This window comes from Amphiprion ocellaris, chromosome 2, assembly GCF_022539595.1.
Source record: "Amphiprion ocellaris isolate individual 3 ecotype Okinawa chromosome 2, ASM2253959v1, whole genome shotgun sequence".
Taxonomy (NCBI): domain Eukaryota; kingdom Metazoa; phylum Chordata; class Actinopteri; family Pomacentridae; genus Amphiprion; species Amphiprion ocellaris.
Window position 1 is genome coordinate 6,672,244 of NC_072767.1, and position 19,387 is coordinate 6,691,630.

The 19,387-nt window shown below is 41.5% G+C and overlaps 2 protein-coding genes across 2 annotated transcripts in view; one reads left to right on the forward strand and one right to left on the reverse strand.

Annotated features, from left to right (window-relative positions):
* Positions 1 to 11: 11 nt before the first annotated feature.
* On the reverse strand, positions 12 to 8,362 carry si:dkey-121a11.3 (uncharacterized). Its single transcript, XM_035945402.2, has 8 exons — positions 8,331 to 8,362; positions 8,090 to 8,245; positions 6,771 to 7,630; positions 4,312 to 4,402; positions 3,762 to 3,960; positions 3,579 to 3,667; positions 3,308 to 3,480; positions 12 to 1,965 (listed from the first exon to the last, which is right to left on the reverse strand). The coding sequence occupies exons 1-8, from the start codon at positions 8,360 to 8,362 to the stop codon at positions 1,769 to 1,771; spliced, it is 1,797 nt and encodes a 598-aa protein (XP_035801295.2). The 3' UTR covers positions 12 to 1,768.
* Positions 8,363 to 11,147: 2,785 nt separating this feature from the next.
* Positions 11,148 to 19,387, forward strand: part of wdr18 (WD repeat domain 18) — a 33,316-nt gene continuing 25,076 nt past the window's right edge. The window contains exons 1-4 of the mRNA XM_023264168.3: positions 11,148 to 11,399; positions 14,207 to 14,317; positions 14,545 to 14,678; positions 14,904 to 15,045. Coding sequence (XP_023119936.1) covers positions 11,190 to 11,399; positions 14,207 to 14,317; positions 14,545 to 14,678; positions 14,904 to 15,045 — 597 coding nt within the window. The 5' untranslated portion in view covers positions 11,148 to 11,189. The remainder of the gene's footprint in view (positions 11,400 to 14,206; positions 14,318 to 14,544; positions 14,679 to 14,903; positions 15,046 to 19,387) is intronic.

Genomic DNA, 19,387 nt, shown 5'->3' on the forward strand with positions numbered 1-19,387 from the left:
ATCACACAAGATCCTTTTTGACACTTTTTATTGAAATTATAAAGCTGTTAAAAAATGCTCACAATTTGACTAAACCAGCATCAAATAAAAATAAAAACACAGCAGGGTCGATGAAAAGGCCTGTTTCATTAAAATGAGGAGAACGTTACAGAAACATCCAGAGAATGTTACAGAATCATCCAGCGAACGAGACAGAAATATCCGCAGAATGAGACAGAAATATCCGGAGAACGTTACAGAAACATCCAGAGAATGTGACAGAAATATCCAGACAATATTACCGAAACATCCAGAGAACAAGGCAGAAATATCTGGAGAAGGGTCAGGAAACATCAGGAGAATGTTTCAGAAACATCAGGAGCACCAGCTGAAACTGACTATATTTGTGCATCAAAGCGCTGTGAATCTGGTTCCTTCAGACAATCAGGTCATCTTTGGGAAAATCATCTACATTTTTAGCTTTTCTTGGCCTTTAAGGATTAAAGGTTAAAGAAGATGCTGCACGTCAGCTGTTTTTACTTCAACTTTCCAAAAGAAGAAACTGGCACTATGAGCAGCACACATTCTGAGCAGCAGAGTTCATCATATCCAGACTTTCTTTTAGGCCGTGGGGCATACTGGAAAAATGTTCAGTTTTAGTTGGCCCATCAAGGAACTAAACAATTTTCATTTTGGTCTTGGAGTTTGTCTGTTTAAACAATAATATACAATGTTTGCCAAAATTTACTTGCACTCTAATTAGTAATGGTCACCTAATTATCACATCCAAATCAAGTCAATTGTGATTTGGATTTTTCCCAATTAGTGACTCTGTGCAGCCTCTTAGCCAATAGGATGGCTCAGATACCTGGGGACTCCCCAGATGACTCATCTAATGTGTGTTGTTCCTGAAGAAAATGGACCTATTAAACAGATTTGTCAAACAAGTTTTGTGAAAATTGTGGAGTGCACTGACCAATGGATAGATGGAGATGGCTTACAACACAGCATAGCCATGGACTTAGTAGGTAAACGTGACACCGGGCACTGATTGTCATCTCAGTAGTGTTGAGCAGGTACACACATGCAGCAAAACAAAGAAATGTAGGCCTACTCTCAGTAGTAGCGGTACTGACTTCAGCAGTGCATCTGCATGTGATGCTGGCCCCTCATATCCGGCACTTTGTCTTTGCCCCATACCCATTGTCTGCCAGGCATTGGTTGCCTGGCAGACAACAGGTATGGGTATCACTGTACTTGCTATATGAAATACACAAATAAGAAAGCTGCAGCTGCAAGTCTGCAAAGGGTTCAGAATTAAGTACAAAGCCAGAAGTCTCAACTTAAAGATAGCAACGCTTATTCAACCTGTGAACCAAGGCCTGAGCGCATGTGCTCAAAGGATACTGGCAGATCTAGGGAGGGTTGCTGCAAACACTTCTTCCCTGAACTGTGTCTGGTAGGTAACAAAGAACAATACATCCGAGAATCCCATTGAAGAAAACAAAAAAAGGAACAGTTAATCTCACTTCATAGTACAACCCTCAGATTTATTAATACTGCAGTTTAGTAAATATTGCATTTTAATAAATAACAGTTTAGTAAACATGGCTGTTTATCAAATATTGTAGTTTAATAATACTGGAGTTTAGTAAAAACTTCAGGTCTAAATGAGTCCGTCGCTCCCTGAGATGACATCAGTGAGGTCACCAGGTGTGTCTGGACTCCGAGCTCTGATTGGTGGAGCTACAGACGTGTCGTGGTTGTTTACAGTCTGGCAATCTTATGGTCACCGTGGAGATGTTCCTCGTTGTCGGAGGATCCGGATGGTGGTGGATGAGTTCTGGATCAGCAGCTGGGTCACCTGGTCCAGGCTGAGAGAACTCACCTTCTCCCCGTCCACCTCCAGGATCTCGTCTCCGACTGCCAGCAGACCGGTGAGCAGCTTCTCCACAGAGCCATCAGCCATGTCCTCAACGTACACACCTGCAGTACACAGTACTCTGTTAATGCAGTACACAGTAATAAACCCGGCCGCTGTTCTGTGTTCTAAAGTACAGTTTCTCTGTTCCACCATACTTATCTTTCTCCCAGCAGCAGGTTATCAGTAGTATTAATAGTACCAGTAGTAGTTTACAGCAGCATCAGTAGTATCAGTACCAGCCTTGGACCGTCCTCATCCTCTAATGTTCAGTAGTAGTCTAAGTATTATTTGTAGTATTTTCAATAGTGTTGTCACATGTAACACTAGCCTCTAACACTACATTTACCCTCTAACTCTACATTTACTCCCTAACTACATTTACCATTTAATACTACATTTGCCCTCTAACACTACATTTACCCTCTAATACTACATTTACCCTCTAACTCTACATTTACCCTCTAACACTACATTTACCCTCTAACTCTACATTTACCCTCTAACACTACATTTGCCCTCTAACTCTACATTTACCCTCCAACACTACATTTGCCCTTTAATTCTACATTTACCCTCTAACACTACATTTACCCCAACACTACATTTACCCTTTAATACTACATTTGCCCTCTAACTCTACATTTACCCTCTAATACTACATTTAACCTCTAATACTACATTTGCCCTCTAACTCTATATTTACCCTCTAACTCTACATTTACCCCCTAACACTACATTTACCCTTTAATACTACATTTGCCCTCTAACTCTACATTTACCCTCTAATACTACATTTAACCTCTAATACTACATTTGCCCTCTAACTCTATATTTACCCTCTAACTCTACATTTACCCCCTAACACTACATTTACCCTTTAATACTACATTTGCCCTCTAACTCTACATTTACCCTCTAATACTACATTTAACCTCTAATACTACATTTGCCCTCTAACTCTATATTTACCCTCTAACTCTACATTTACCCCCTAACACTACATTTACCCTTTAATACTACATTTGGCTCTCACTCTACATTTATCCTCTAATTCTACATTTACCCTCTAACACTACATTTACCCCTAACACTACATTTACCCTTTAATACTATATTTGCCCTCTAACTCTACATTTACCCTCTAATACTACTTTTAACCTCTAATACTACAATTGCCCTCTAACTCTATATTTACCCTCTAACTCTACATTTACCCCCTAACACTACATTTACCCTTTAATACTACATTTGGCTCTCACTCTACATTTATCCTCTAACACTACATTTACCCTCTCACTCTACATTTACCCTCTAACACTACATTTACCCTCTAACACTACATTTACAAACTGCGGTATGTTCATTAGTATTTGTAGTATTTACAGTAGTATATGCAGTATTTACCAGAGTCGGTGCGTCCTTTCCCCCGGCTGATGATGAATCCAAACGTTCTTCCTGTTGGTCGGTGGAGCTCCAACAGAACCGTTCCATCAGAACACACCTGAAGAACTCGACCAACAGAACGGACCGAACAGGGACGACCAACGTCCTCCACGCTGAGACTCCGAGACAGAAACCTGACGGACGGACAGATGGACAGACGGAGGCTGTGATTGGCTGCTACAGTTGAACCTCTACATGATTGGCTGTAATAAATCGGCTGTAGGTGTTTTACTGGTCAGCAGCTGGTTTATAGTCAGAAGAACGATCCGTCTTCTTCTGGTCCGACACAGAACTCTGAGCCGACGATGAGTTCTTCAGCTGCTGGACGGAAGAAGAACCGTTAGATGGTCACCAGAGCGACCCCTGCTGGACAGAAGAAGAAGAACCATTGGGATTCAGTTGATGATCTTCCTACCTCACTGAGGGACTGAGCAGATGGAGACTTCTTCAGCAGGCTGGAGGACGTCCTGCTACCTGAGGGGGCGTGGTCATATGTGGAGGGGCGGGGCCTCGAGCTGAGCCGGTCCAGGCTGGCGGTTCGAGTCCTGCTGAGTCTGACGGACGAGAAGAGATGACGCAGAGAAAGACGAGAAGGTCCATCTCTGCCGCTGAAGCTGAGGAGACACAGAGAATCGATTCTGAGGTGGATTTATCAAACACACCTTACAGGATGAAGCAGATCAACATGTAACAATGCAGAATAGTTTATTTTTGAGTTTCTAAACAGTGAAACTGTCCAACTGCTGCTAGATCAACTTGTCTCCATGTCAGGGATCAATTATTGTCATGACCACAATGAGACACAAGTATACCACAAAAAGAGACAGAAAACAACACCTGAGACACAAAACCCAAATGACCTCTCTGCTGTTCAGTTTAAATGGAAACTCAGGAAAAAACTACAGACACCTGGACTGCATTCGTTTCATCGATCTGACATCATCACAGAGTGGATTTAAACTCACTGTGCAGGAAGCGAAGTGTCGTCACTGTGGATCTCTGTTCCTATTGGCTGTCCTTCACCGTTGCATGATGTGGGTGGAGCTTGACTCTCAGCTGTAGACCAATCAGATGGCAGAATGTTAATACGCGTGTGCAGGTGTGTGTGATGTAAAATGAAGCTGAAGGTGACATCATCAATAGCCTGATCAGCAGCTGTCATTCACCATTCAGTATTTTTTCTCTTTTATTTTAATGAAGTTTTTCTTTTTCAGTCTTGTGTTGGTTATTTTCGTTGATTGTTTTTGACATCGATAGTCTCACTCACTGTGTTACAGACTACATCAGTTTCGGTGTGGAAAATGTCAAACCCACCAGGACTGTAGGATACAACAAATCCTGGATTACCCTCCAGATAAAGACTCTTCTTTAGGAGAAGAGGAAGCCTTTAAGTCAGGAAACAAAGTGAGGCTGAAGGTTGTTGAGAAGGGGCTCAGGTTCAGGATCAGGGAAGGAAAGAACAGTTACAGGACTCTGCTGAGACTAGGCTGAAGAGGAAGGAACCAGGACTGTTCCCTGCAGCTCCTGTACTGCAGGCGACCATGTTGGATGGACGGTCCTGTAACCTCACTTACTGTGGATGGTTGATGAGGTAGTCCATGATCCAAGCTGTAAGGTGCTGGTCCACCCCGTCTAACCCTAACCCTAAGACTATTTATGGCGCTTTTCCACTAGCACCTACTCGGCTCGACTCAACTCAGCTCGACTTGGTTTAGGTCGTTTTCCATTACAACTGAGTACCACCTCATCGCGAGTGGAGTCATCATAGCACGACGGCAAAACGTACGAAACAGCAAGAACAAAATACACTTTCGAGCTTTTTCAGCTTGTCCCGACACTGCTTGATTGTCTTTCTGTATCCGTGGGCGGCCATCCGTTCTGAGACCTCCTGATAAACTTTCTCGTTGTGAGTCGCACCGTCCAGCTCCCTCTGTATTCTTTGGTCCACCACCAAAGACAGAAAAGCCTCAACCTCTTTATTTGCCTATTGTACAGGTCTGGTTGCCATATTCAAATTTTGCCAAGTTCCTCGAAAAACAATACGCACCGTCACGATTGCCAGTTTTGTTTTTTTTTTTAAATACTGGGTTTGATTTTCATGAAAGAGTCGCTCTCATGTGTCGTCACTTCCTGTCCAATCAGTGGCCTGCACTCTGTAGGCATCACATTATCGTCTCAACTCAGCTCGCTTGGAACCCTGGCCGAATAGGTACTAGAATAGTCCCCGGTATCAGGTACTATGTCCTGATGGAAAACCTCATAAAGCGAGTAGAGTCGAACTGAGTCGAGTTGAGCAGAGTAGGTACTAATGGAAAAGCGTAATAAACACCTACCTCTTCAGCCTGATCTCAGGAGGCTTCATGTCCAGCTCAGAAGTTCTCTGACGACTTATCACAGATGCGGAGTACAGAGAACTGACCCAGAACTTTGTGGACTGGTGCCAGCAGAACCACCTCCAGATCAATGCTGAGAAACCAAAGAACTGGTGGTGGACTTCCACAGGTCCAAACACACTCAACCAACACATGTAAACATCCAGGGGATGGACATTGAGATGGTGACATCTTCTCAATACCTGGGTGTTCACCTGAACAATAACCTGGACTGGTCGGACAGAACCCACAATGCTCTCTACAGAAAAGGACTGACCAGACTATCTGCTGAGGAGACTCAGGTCTATTGGAGGATCCTGAGGTCTTTATTTGACTCTGTGATGGTCTCAGCCATCTTCTATGCTGTGGTCTGCTGGAGCAGCAGCATTTCTACAGCAGACAGGAAGAGACTGAAAGAACTGGTAAAGAAGTCCAGCTTTGTCCTGGGATGCCTCCTCGATCCGGTGGAGATGGTTGATGAAAGGACGATGGTAGCTCAGCTATCATCTATGTAGAAGAACATGCCACACCTGTACAGTGGACTTTAACATCACTGAGCAGTTCCTTCAGGATGTGATGGAGATACAGCAGGTCCTTCATCCTGCTGCTGTTAGACTGATCCCAGGAGACCAACACTGGAAAAACTGTCGTCCTTCACTCGGTACAATAACATGAATACTTTGCACTTTAAAAACCCTGTGAAACATGGATTTTACTACATACACTAGAGTATATGCTATTCCTCAATCTTTCTACTTGTGTACAATCTGTACTATAATAGTACTCTCTCAGTTTTCTATTCATCAAAAATCTGTGCAATACCACTGATATGTACATTAATGTTGTTTTTTTAGAACTAGCGCTGTGTATTTTTTATACTTTACTCTTTACTGCAGTAACTTTGCAAACTTCCCTACTAACTGTGGGATTAATAAAGGGTTATCTTGTCTTTTCTGAGCTTAATCAGATGTCTGACCCGTGGCAGGAAGTCCAGGGCTATGAGGGGCCACACATCTGTCACACTGTTTCTGTGGACAGGTGAGTGTTCTTACCTGTCGTATCTGAGGAGCCATTCAGACCTCCCTCCTCCACAGAGGGACGCTGTTCCTTCACCTGCCGCCCAGATCGGTGCTCTCTGCGGGGCTTGGCAGTGGTGGCTCTCCCCTGCTTCTTCTGGTTCTGGTTCTGATTCTGGTTCTGGTTCTGGTCCTGGTTTAATTCTGCCTTCATGCAGTTGTGCTGAGGAGGCCGGGAGAGGAGGGAGTGGCTCCTGACGGTGTGAGGGCCTACAACCAAGGGCTTAGTGGGCGGGACCACCCTAAGAGGTTCATATGGGTTGATTGGCAGGTCAGTGGAGGGCGTGGCTTGAGGGAGGATCACCTGGGGTCCATGTAGTTCCACCTGATTGGCCCTCCGTCTCACCTGCATGTAAGAGACATGTCCAGCCCCACCCCTCTCAGCAGATGTAACAGAGCCAATGTAAGTCTCTCTGATTGGCTCAGTACACAGGTTGAGGCGGTGCCTGTTCAGGCTCCGCCCCCTGCAGTCAGGTGCACGAGGCTGCAGGTGGAGGTCCAGGTTGACTCCACTCCCTGACCGACAGATGTCCCTGTGACCCAACCTCTGGTGTCCATCAGCAACATGCCCCGCCTCCCTCAGCGCTGCCCCGGTAACGTACAGATTCAGGTGTGGTTTGGACACCAGCACACCTGTCCTCCTCTGCCGCTCCAGGTAACGAGACTCCGCCTCCATCTCCGTCTCATCCTCAAATCTCAGTCGACGAGTCGGAGATGCTGCCAGGCGTCGCCTCGTCAACGCCGTGGCCAACTTACTGCCAGATGAGTCGCTCAGATGTCCCGACAGCGTGGCCACGCCCTCTGATCGCACCTGGGGTCGCAGGCTGACCCCCGACCTACCAGCAGAGACCAGGTGAGATCAGACCAGGTAAGACCAGGTGAATGAATTCACCAAAAATATTTACCTGAGCAGGTAAATCTAAACATAGAACAGCAGGTTGTGAGTGTGTATGTGTTGCTTACAGAGTATGTGTGTGTGTGTGTGTGTGTGTGTGTGTGTGTGTGCGTGTGTGCTATGTACAGAGTGTGTGTGTGTGTGTGTGTGTGTGTATTACTTACAAAGTGTGTGTGTGTGACATACAGTGTGTGTGTGTGCTACATACAGTGGGTGTATGTGTTGCACAGAGACTGTGTGTGTTACTTATTGTGTGTGTGTGTTACCTACAGACTGTGTGTTACTTACACAGTGTGTGTGTGTGTTACTTATTGTGTGTGTGTGTGTGTGTGTGTGTGTGTGTGTGTGTGTGTGTGTGTGTGTGTGTGTGTTTGTGTGTGTGTGTGTGTGTGTTACCTACAGAGTGTGTGTGTCGGGGGTCAGCAGGTTGTGGTCTCCTTTCACAGGGAAACAGCGTCGCTTCATACACACTCCGTCTTCGTGCTGCTGTAGCCGCGGCGACTGAGTCGCCACAAAGAGACTGAACACACGATGGGGGAGCATGACATCAGCTGCTCTGATTGGTTGGTAAGACAGAAGAATTAGGATTAACAAGAGCGGCTTGTCAGAACTAATTAAGTTGATGAGACCAGACTGTTTACATCATCACACTGAGGTCCCACTGTGAGGACATTACTGCACTGTGAGGACATTTTTGCACATTTTTTTTCTTTAAAATAACAGCAAATACAGTCGTGAACAAAAGTTCCATCTACTTATAAAGTCCATGTTAATCATCAGTCTTTAGTTTCCAGTGACTCCTAAAACTCTGAATTTTCTATGATGGAATCATTGAAACATCTGAATCTTCATCACAACAAACAATCTTTTGGGTCTTTCATAGATTTATTAAAGGTCGTCTGGAAATATGACAAAATGACAAGTATGAAATATATAAAATGTGTATTGACAGTTGTGTTGAAATTTTCTCAGTTCCGTGGCCTCTCAACTTCTTGTAAGCGATTACAATCGACTACAGCTGCTGACTACTCTGGCCGATTGAATAGAACCCATTAGATCCACTCATTAGACTCAGAGAGGGAAAGTCTGAGGAGCTCAACAAAGATCTGAAAAAAAAATCATTGACTTGAACAGGTCAGAAAGTCACTTGGAGCCATTTCAAAGCAGCTTCTGATCCCCCAAAAAATCCTCTGTTTGTCAGAAAAAAGTTCATGGTCCAGTTGTGTTACTGCCACCATCAGGAAGAAAACATAAACTACCACCTGCTGCTGAGAGACAATTGCTAAGGATGGTCAAGAGTCCACTAAGAATCATCAGAAAGCAGGTCTGAATGAATGAGAAGCTGCCGGAACACAGCTGTCAATGTCCACAGTGTTTTACATCAACATGAGCTGAGACGATCCAGTTCTTCCTCTAGAAGCAGAACCTTAAAACTCCACTGAAGTCTGCTTCTGATTACATGGACAAAGAAAAGGCCTTCTGGAGGAAAGTTCTGTGGTCAGATGGAACAAAAACTGAAGGTGAGGCCTTTAACCCCAAGAACACCAAACCTACCATGAGTTCATGGTGCAGTTGTGTTACTGCCACCATCAGGAAGACATCATGCTCTGGGTCTTTCTAGAAGTGCTTCTGGATTGGTTTCAGACTGTTTGTTGGACTGGTTTTGGACTTTTGTTGGAACTGGTTCATATTTGGTTTCATCTTGGTTCTCCTGGTTTTGGATGTGATTTAAAGTTGGTTCAGGATTTATTTTACTCTGGATCTGGTCCTGGTTTAGGACTGGTTTTAGATGGTCTTGGGCAGGTCTTGGACTTTTTTTGAGTAGTTTAGGTTTGGTTTTCATCCTGATTTTTTACTGGTTTTACACCTTTTTAGGACTGGTTTCAGACTATTCTGACTGGTTCTGAACAGTTTTTGGAGTGGTTTAAGTTTGATTTTGGTCCTGGTTTTATACCTTTTTAGGACTGGTTTAGGACTGTCTTGGGTGGGTTTTAGACATTTTTTTTTAACCTCAAGAACACCAAACCTGCCACCAAGCATGGTGGTGGCAGTACCATACTCTGTGGAACTGGAGCTTTACACAGTGTAAATGGAATACTATTAATATTTTAAAAATGAATGTTTTACCAAAGCTACTTAATCTTTTTTAGAACCTGCTGACACCGCCAGATTTCCATCCATCCATCATCTATACAGCACCTAATCCTCATTAGGGTCATGGGGGGCTGGAGTCTATCCCAGCTAACTTAGAGTGAAGGTTCACCTGGACAGGTAACAGTCCATCACAGGACTACACATAGAGACAAACAATCACACTCACATTCACACCTTCAGACAAATTAGAATCATCAATTAACCTCAGCATGTTTTGGGACTGTAGGAGGAAGCTGGAGAACCTGGAGAAACTCCACGCATGCACAGGGAGAACATTGAAACTCCATGCAGAAAGATGCTAGGAAGGCCAGAACGCAAACCGGGGATCTTCTAGCTATGAGGTGACAGCGCTAACCACTGAGCCACTGTGCAGCCCTTGTTTAATTATACAGATGTTTGATACATATGTTTAATTATACAAATGTTTAATAATAAAAATGTTTAATAATAAAATGCTTATACAGATATCTAATAATAAACTATTTTGTTATATAGATGTTTAATAATAAAATGTTTACAGATGTTAAATAATACAGATGTTAAAAAATAAGAGGTTTACAGATGTTTAATCATCAAATGTTTACACATGTTTAATAATACAAATGTTTATGATCAAATGCTTACAGATGTTTAATAATACAGATGTTTAATAATAAAATGTCTACAGATGTTTAATAATAAAATGTTTACAGATGTTTAATAATACAGATGTATAATAATAAAATGTTTAACTATACAAATGTTTAATTATACCGGTGTTTAAAAATACAGATTCTTAATAATACAGATGTTTAGTATACAGATATTTAATAATGAAATGTTTACAGATGTTTAATAATACAGATGTATAATAATAAAATGTTTAACTATACAAATGTTTAATTATACCGGTGTTTAAAAATACAGATTCTTAATAATACAGATGTTTAGTATACAGATATTTAATAATGAAATGTTTACAGATGTTTAATAATACAGATGCTGAAAAATAAAAGGTTTACAGATGTTTAATAATGAAATGTTTACAGATGTATAATAATACAGATGTTGAATGATAAAATGTTTACAGATGTTCAATAATACAGAGGATTAATAATGAAATGTTTAGTTATACAGATGTTTAATAATAAAATATTTAGCTATACAGATGTTGCAGATGATTCTGCGGCTGTTTTAATTAAATCTTTAATAAACTGATGTAAACTCTACAGAGAAAATAAATGTTTGGGTTTTAGTTCAGTCTCTCCGTGTCGTCTCTCCTCCTCCTACATTTCCCACAGTGCACCTGGAAGTGACGCGCTGATGACGCGGGTTCCGGCGTGGTGCCGGGTTCGATGTGAGCCAACATGGCTGCTCCTCTGGAGGTGGTTCTGAGCAGCGACTCCGGTTCTCAGCTCTGGAACGTCTCCGTGTTCGATCCGCACTCTGGCTCCAGCCTACTGTCCTACCGGGGCGGCAGCAGCGCGGCTCGCAGTCTGGCGGTGCTCCGGAGCGGATACCTGCTGTCCGCGCAGCTCGGCAAGAACTTCATCAACGTGTGGGAGATCCAGAGGAAGGTAGGACTCACCTGGACGCGGCTGCAGCCGATGACCTGCTTCACACCGGCCTCCCCTCACCAGCAGGTCCGGTACCGGTACCGGCCCGACCAGACTCCGTTCAAAAAGCCGCCATTTTATTCACCGCGCTTTTGTTTCTGGGTAAAAACGGACCAAAGGACGGACCGGTACCGGACGGTGAATTCGGCCCGTAGAACATCCACCGAACCCCGTTAACTTAACCCGAACCCGGTTAGTTAGAAAACATAACCCGAACCCGGATTTAAAGTCCAGCTGTTTACAGCATATATCTGTGGATTTTATAATAATATTTAATATTTTACCTTCAGACCCAATTAAAGGCCTAAAATACCGCCAATGATTTGACATGTTAAAGCATTTTATTTTATTTTTAAATGTTCAATTTCCTGAACGTTCTGCAGATTTGATCCATTTTTCTCCGTTATTTATTCGGCACACAGTTTCTCCTGCAGAAAATTAACCTGACAGGTTTAATTATTGAGCTTAAGAGTCTGTTGTGTGATTTATGAGGTGAATTTATCAGAGTAACAGGAATATTCAGGAGGAAATCCCTACAAAAATGATAGAAAATACGACTTTATATCACTCTAAACTGAATGATTTGAATATTAGATGAAGAAGAAACAAGAATGACTGTTGATAGAAGGTTACGGTGAAAACTGAACAAAACATTTGACACAAATGAGTCTGAAAATGATGCAACCGAGGCTTAAAAATACACAAACAAGACACAAAATGACAAAATTCTGCTGAATTTAACAAAAAAAAAGAATAAATGATAAGTGAGATACCAAAGAAAAATGAGACAGAAAACACCACAATCTATCTATAGTTAAGAAATATAGATGTTATTTTGCACCTATGTAAAGATATAGTGGCTCAATAGTGTAATTAGCCGCAAATTAAATCATAATCTAAGCGTTTCTGTTCTAATGTTGGTCAGTTTGGTGATGTTTTCATGATAATTCCTGTTGGTGCATGTGAGCCCCTCCCGTTGAAACTGCTGGTCCTTCTTTATAAACAGACTGACTTCTCAAACTGAATTATAAATCTCACCCTCACGAGCGTAAATTTCTTGTATTTGCTGGAGACTAATTTATCTTTTATTTGTGTTGAAATCGGAAAACATGCAAACTCCTGGACACGAACCATGGGAGGCTGGAACAGACCAGAAGTTTTCTCTACCAGCAGCTTCCAGGGTGTTCATATGAAACTAAAAGAACTTTGGGGTTTTGACTGAGATCAGAATTAGTTTCCTCTCGACGTCTGCAGAACTCTTTAAACTGTTAAAAAACTGCAGCAGCTTTAATCAGAGCCACTTCATCTGACTCGTTACAGAAACAGCAACGTGAAACTCCAGGCAGGAAACAGCTGAAAGTGAAACTGAAAGTGAAACCAAAGTTTTGTCGAGAATTTAAATCATACAGGCAGGAAGCTCTGATGTTTTTTGGTCTCCCTGCAAATGTTCCACCAGAACCATTCCACCGTCATTTTTTAGAGAAGGGGTGTCCAACATGTGGCCGCGGGCCAAACGCGGCCCTCCAGAGGGTCCAATCTGGCCTTCAAAGTGTAAAAATTCCAGAGAAGACATTAACTGCAGATTGTAAATTAGTAAAACTATAAATTTAAAATAATTGCTCGACCATGACAAGTTGTTTTGTTCAGAAAGTAAAATACTAGATTGTTCATTGTTCTTTTCTTGTTTTGTCTTGTTTTTGTAATATTTTGTCTTGTTGTTTTTTGTGTTTTTTTGTCTGACTTTTGTCTTTTTGTTTGTCCTTTTTGTCATTTTGCATTTCCTTTTTGTCTCCCTTGTGTTTGTTGTCTAATTTTTATCATTTTGTGTTTCGCTGTATTCATTGTTTTGTGTATCGTTTTTGTTGTTTTGTGTTTTTTTTCTGCTTTGTAACTGTTGTGTGTCATTTTTTGTCATTTTGTTTCTCGCTTTGGTCTTTTTTGTACTTGTTTTTGTCGTTTGTCCATTTTTTTTGTCACTTTGTAACTTTTTGTCTAATTTTTTTGTCATTTTGTGTCTGTTTTTGTAATATTTTGTCTTGTTTTTGTGACTTTTGTTTATCTCTTTTCGTTTATTTTTGTCGTTTTGTTTTTAAGTTTTGTTGTTTTGAGTTTCCTTTTTTCTGGCTTGTGTTGTTTGTCTATTTTCTTATCATTTTGTTACTCGCTTTTATAATTTTTTGTCTCTTTATTTGTCCTTTTGTGTCTTTGTTTGTGTCATTTGTCCATTTTTTGTTGCTTTATAACTTTTTTGTCAAATTTTTTGTCTCTTTTTTTGTTTTGTGTCGTTTGTCTCATTTTTTGTCGTTTTGTGTTTCCTTTTCGTCTCACTTGTGTTTTTGTCTATATTTATCAAACTGGGCTGAATGTGGAATCTGAACTAAGGTGAGTTTGACACCCCTGCTCTAGAGGAAACACTGGAGCTGCTTCCTGTCTTAGCTCCACCCACAGCGGCTGTGATTGGTTGAAAGAAATAAAAGAAAGAGTGTTTCCTCCACCAGCAGAAGGACGATGAGCAGCAGCAGAACAGAATTTTTCCACAGTTTGGTTTCTTCAGGAACAACCCTTTCTAGTTAGTGTATTTGCATAAAATATTTTTGATTTAAACCTTAATTTTTAGGAAACTTGCTGTTGATCTCTGGAGGTTCTGGGTTTGAATCTCCAGAACCTTTTTCCGATGCATTTATCAACAAACTGAAGTCAGAATCCAACAGAATCTAAACGTGTCAGTCTGAGAATTCATGTCTTCATTGTGCTCCTTTGTTGTTCAGGATCAGCTGCAGCAGAAGATTGTGTGTCCAGGTGTGGTTACCTGTTTGACCGCCTCACATGATGGACTCTTCCTGGCTGCTGGGGTGGCCGAGGCCGTTTACCTGTGGGAGGTGAGGAAGCTCCGCCTCTGCTGCTTCTTCTTCTCCTGTGTTATTAATTTCATATTTTTATTCTTTTCACAAGTTTGTTTTCTCCAATTTTAGTTTCTTTTAAGCGTCTTGTTTCCATGACAACCAGTTACAGTTAGAGTCTGTCCTCTGATTGGACACCTTGTTCTGTTAACGTGTTTTGTTCTGATTGGTTCACGTGTAGTGATGTCCACTCTGTCATTGGTCAGGTGTGCACAGGTAAACTGCTGTCTGTCCTCAGTCGTCACTATCAGGACGTCACCTGTGTGAAGTTCACAGACGACAGCAGCCATTTTGTTTCAGGAGGAAAAGACAACCTGGCTCTGGTGTGGAGTCTGTCCAGGTAACGCACACCTGTACACACACCTGTACACACACACCTGTACACACACACCTGTACACACACACCTGTACACTAACCTGTACACACACACCTGTACACACACACTTTCCTCTGACTGGTGGAGGAGCAGCTCAGACTGGCCTCTGATTGGTTGACTGTGTTGGATCTTTGTTGTGATTGGAGGAGGCTGTGATTCGGACCGACTGTTCTTTGTTTCTGTTCCAGTGTGGTCCATCTGGATTTAAGCCACGCCCCCGAGCCTCGCCACATCCTGTCCCGTCACTCTCTGCCAATCACAGACCTGCACTGCGGCCTGATGGGAGCTCAGGCCAGAGTCGCCACCGCCTCCTTAGACCAGACTGTCAAGGTGAGACTAAGCCCACACCTGCCCAGGTGATGCTGGATGTTTATCCTGACTTTTGTAGAGAAAATCATGAATCGGAAACAGAGAACAGAGGAGGAGGTTGTTGGAGATCCATTCAGCATAGTGAAACATCTTTCTACAGCTGATGAGCAGAGTAGAGAGAAAACATGGAGATGGAAAAACATCTACTGGTTGAGGAGGGAAAACGACCACAAAGAGACACAAAATGACATAATTAAAAAAAAAAAGCAAAACGACAAAAGCACCACGCAAAACAACAACAGACACGAAATGGCAAAAATGAGACAGAAAATGACAAAAACAAGGTACAAAATGCAAAAACGAGACACAAAATGACAAAAACATATCCTAAAATGACCAAAGTGAAACACAAAATTAGAGGCGAGACAAAAAACAGAAAAAAAGAGACCATAATGTATCTAAAATTTGTACAAAATAATCTTAAAATTGTCCAAAATGACAAAAATGTGTCTATAATGACTTAAAAACTTGTCTACAACGGCTCAAACTTTGTTCAAGTCTCAGAAACAGTGAACAGAGCAGCAAGTGGTTGGAGATCCATTCAGCATGGTGAAACATCTTTCTACAGCTGATGAGCAGAGTAGAGAGGAAAAGTCTGGAAAGGAAACATAGAGATAGAAAAACATGTACAGGATGAGGAGACAACAACCACACGGAGACATAAAGTGATGCAAACGGGACACAAAATTACAAAACATGAACTAAAACGTCAAAAAAAAAGACCTAAAATGACGAAAATGAGACACAAAATGAGAAGAGAGACAAAAAAGTGAGAGAAAAGAGAAACCAACTCGAGGAACCTCCAGTTGGTTTCTCCTGAAGCTCTTACAGCTATCAGGACCTGGATGACTCAGAATCTCTACAGAAGTATGAGGAGACAACATTAGTTCAGACTTTTAACATCTGAGGAGAAACATGGAGATAGAAAAACATCTACAGGAAGAGGAGACAATGGTATGTTTAGACGCTGTGTTGTAGTACATAGATTTCACCAGCAGAGGTCAGTGTCTGCTGGAGAAATGAGACTTTAGGACAAATACAAAAGAAAAAGGTCGGTTTCTGTAGAGATGCCAGAAAGGTGTGAACAACCAGAAACCTGCTACTAGGATCAAATAAACACCAAACTTTAAATCCATGATGTTTGCTATTGCAGCACTGCTGATATAAAACAGAGCTGATGGGTCACAGTGACCCTCTGTGTTTACTTCTGTTTATCAGCTCAACAAACAAACAAACAGTGCGACGTTATCGACGTTCTGATAAACTGTGGAGCTGCTCGTCTTCATCACCTTCAGACTAACTGATGTTTCCACTCTGCAGGTGAACTGAAGTTTGTTCTGTAAGGCTCAGCTCACTGTTACCGCTGCTTCATTTTTCTATGTTCCATGTTGAAAGTCCTGTTTCCCACTGTCCCTGAACGCAGCATCAGACACTGAGCCTGGTGCATTGTGGGAAAGCAGCTTGTTTCTTAGATCAGAAACCGTATAATCTGTGTGCTTTTCTTCATGACGCTGGTTTTGTTTGTTTGTTTTCTGGCAGTTTGTGAATTTCTTGTGTTTCTGTCATGGTTTAATCGTGAATATAATGTTAATGAGGTTTAGTTTCAGACTTTCAGCTCTAAAACGGAATGTTCTCAGAATAAGGTTTGTTTCTTATTATTTTATTGTATCGTAACGTCTCTTCCGGTCAGATGTTCTAAGATTCAGAGGTTCTAAGATTCAGAGGTTCTAAGATTCAGAAGTTCTTAGAATCAGAGGTTCTTAGATTCAGAGGTTCTAAGATTCAGAGGTTCTAAGATTCAGAGGTTCTAAGATTCAGAGGTTCTTAGATTCAGAGGTTCTTAGATTCAGAGGTTCTAAGATTCAGAGGTTCTAAGATTCAGATGTTCTAAGATTCAGAGGTTCTAAGATTCAGATGTTCTAAGATTCAGAGGTTCTTAGATTCAGAGGTTCTTAGATTCAGAGGTTCTAAGATTCAGAGGTTCTAAGATTCAGAAGTTCTTAGATTCAGAGGTTCTAAGATTCAGAGGTTCTTAGATTCAGAGGTTCTTAGATTCAGAGGTTCTAAGATTCAGAGGTTCTAAGATTCAGAGGTTCTTATGGTCAGAGGTTCTTGGTAATAATGCTGACCTGTTGTTTGTCTGTCAGACTGATTGTCGTCATGACGATCAGACAGGTAACCAGGTGAACAGGTCACGAAGACGGACACAGACACAAATGAAATGAAATCTGTTTTTATTGAAGCTGATCATCATGTCATGCTAACAGAATTAGCCTGTTAGCAGAAACTGAACTTTCAAAGTGGAAAAGAGTTCACGTCTCACCTGCTGCTTCACGATTATTGATTTTACCTAAAGAGCCTTGGCCTTGTGATCTATTGGTATGGTTTCATAGGAGAGCTGGACTGCCAGAGAGGAATCCTACTCAAAGACTGTTTCCGTCCAGACATTGCCACCCTGTGCCATGCCGCCCAGCAGCATCGACTGCCAGAGAACTAGAATAAGGACAAAGAGGGAGAAAATATCAGAAGTGGAGCAATAAAAAAACAAAACAGAAAAAGTATAGATCACCATAAAAAAGTTCACTGAATGTCAGTGATTTAAATGTCCATTTACTTTTGGAGCTTAGGTTGGAGCTAAAATTTGGATTCTGTGTTGAAAGTCCTGGACTTTTACAAAGTTCTTTCTCTGCTGCTGCAAACCTGATTAAACTTTAACTTTTATTTCATCCTAAATGTGTTCAGATCCTTCTGGTTCGGACTTTGTGTCTCAGAGCTCAGCTCACTGCTCAGGAACAGAATAAAGGAACCAATCAGACGCTGATGCCACCAGTCACCTCTGATCAACCTGATTAATGTCTTTAAACGTGGAGCGTCTCCTCAGATCCCTTTTTAATTTTGGTAAAACCCCCCCCGACATAAATCACAGGAGGCGGAGCCTGGGTAATGACACGTCAGCTCGCTGTGACATCATAATGGATGGAGGAGGTGTTGAACAGCCGCCGAGTGTCGCTGCTTTAAATCATCATCTGTTTAAATGAGTCTGGAACAGAAGCTGAGTCTGCAGAAACACTAATAAACCTGCATTTTAGGACAAATTTACAAAAACACCAGAGAAGCCAGAGCAGCAGCTTTAAATCTACAGTAATAGCACTGACTAGTTCAGTGACCAGCACACAGATTAGATGGCATTATTCAAAATGAAACAGCAGAAAAACGCATTAATTAGAACAGCTAAAAGATAAAAAAAGAATTAAAACTAAATGAGTTCAAGTGTTAACAGGCAGTTAAGAGGATAATTTTGAATTAAATGCAGTGAAAAAGAGTTCCGCTTCCACTGTCAAACTAAATGTTTCATACATGAATAAAAAACAGAAAACTCTTAAAAAAAAAACAAAAAACAAGAAAAAGCAACAAACAGGTTCACATTCAAAAATAAGAGAAAATGTTTCATTGATACAAGTTTAGCTTTCTCTAAAAAAAAAAAACTTGAATTCTGTCACATCACCAGCAAACAATGTTCTCATCTGAGTTTTTAGCAAATGAACAAGTTCCATATATTCACCATCTTGTTCTCAGATGAGGAACAAACAGAAAAACTGTCTGACTGAAGTCACAACAAAATAATCAAATTGTAGTCTTTTTCTTTTCCATCACCTAAGAAACCTTTAAAGAACTCTGTGACTTGGTGTTGAAAAACAAATGTTCTCAGTCCTCCTCCAAACATGCATCTCTGCTGTTCCGATCTTTGATTCCAGGTTCTGGGTAGAACCAGGCTGCAGGCTGGTTTACTTTGTAGAAGGAAAAGTTTCAAGCACAGAGAAACGAGACGGAAAACAAGGATCCATGAAATAAAAGCTGATTAATCTGTACCAAATAGAGGGGGTCCTCGACTTATGTTGGAGTACCGTTTTTATGGATCGACTGAAGTCGGTTTAAGTCGGAACTCTGGCAAAAATGTAAACAAAGCTGTTATGTGCATCATGATATCAATCAGTTCTTGGAAAAGTCATGCATACCAACAACTTTCATGCATGTATGAATCATTTTACAAGAAGAACAGAATATGTTGCACTGTTTTTAAAACTAGAACGTTTTATTCTGTCTAATTTCACTTCCATGGAGACGGCTTTCCTTTTCTTCCAAGCATCAGAAGAGTCTGATGCTTGGGAGCCATAATGAAGGGCAAAAAGTTAGTGAATGTAGCACAATCCAAGGTGGCGTACAACGGGAGAATGTAAACAAAGCTGTCTTACAGCGCCTCGTGACGACGTATTCATCCGCTCTGCTCGTCAACTAGTTCCAC

What these genes read in the sequence shown, in the direction of transcription:
- si:dkey-121a11.3 (XM_035945402.2), bottom strand. Translation starts at nt 8,362, where the DNA reads ATGTCCTCACAGTGGGACCTCAGTGTGATGAT. An exon ending in TGGGACCTCAGTGTGATGAT is followed by an intron (nt 8,246 to 8,330) that starts GTAAACAGTCTG and finishes CCAACCAATCAG; the next exon opens with AGCAGCTGATGTCATGCTCC. An exon ending in GAAAGGACGCACCGACTCTG is followed by an intron (nt 1,966 to 3,307) that starts GTAAATACTGCA and finishes TGTGTACTGCAG; the next exon opens with GTGTGTACGTTGAGGACATG.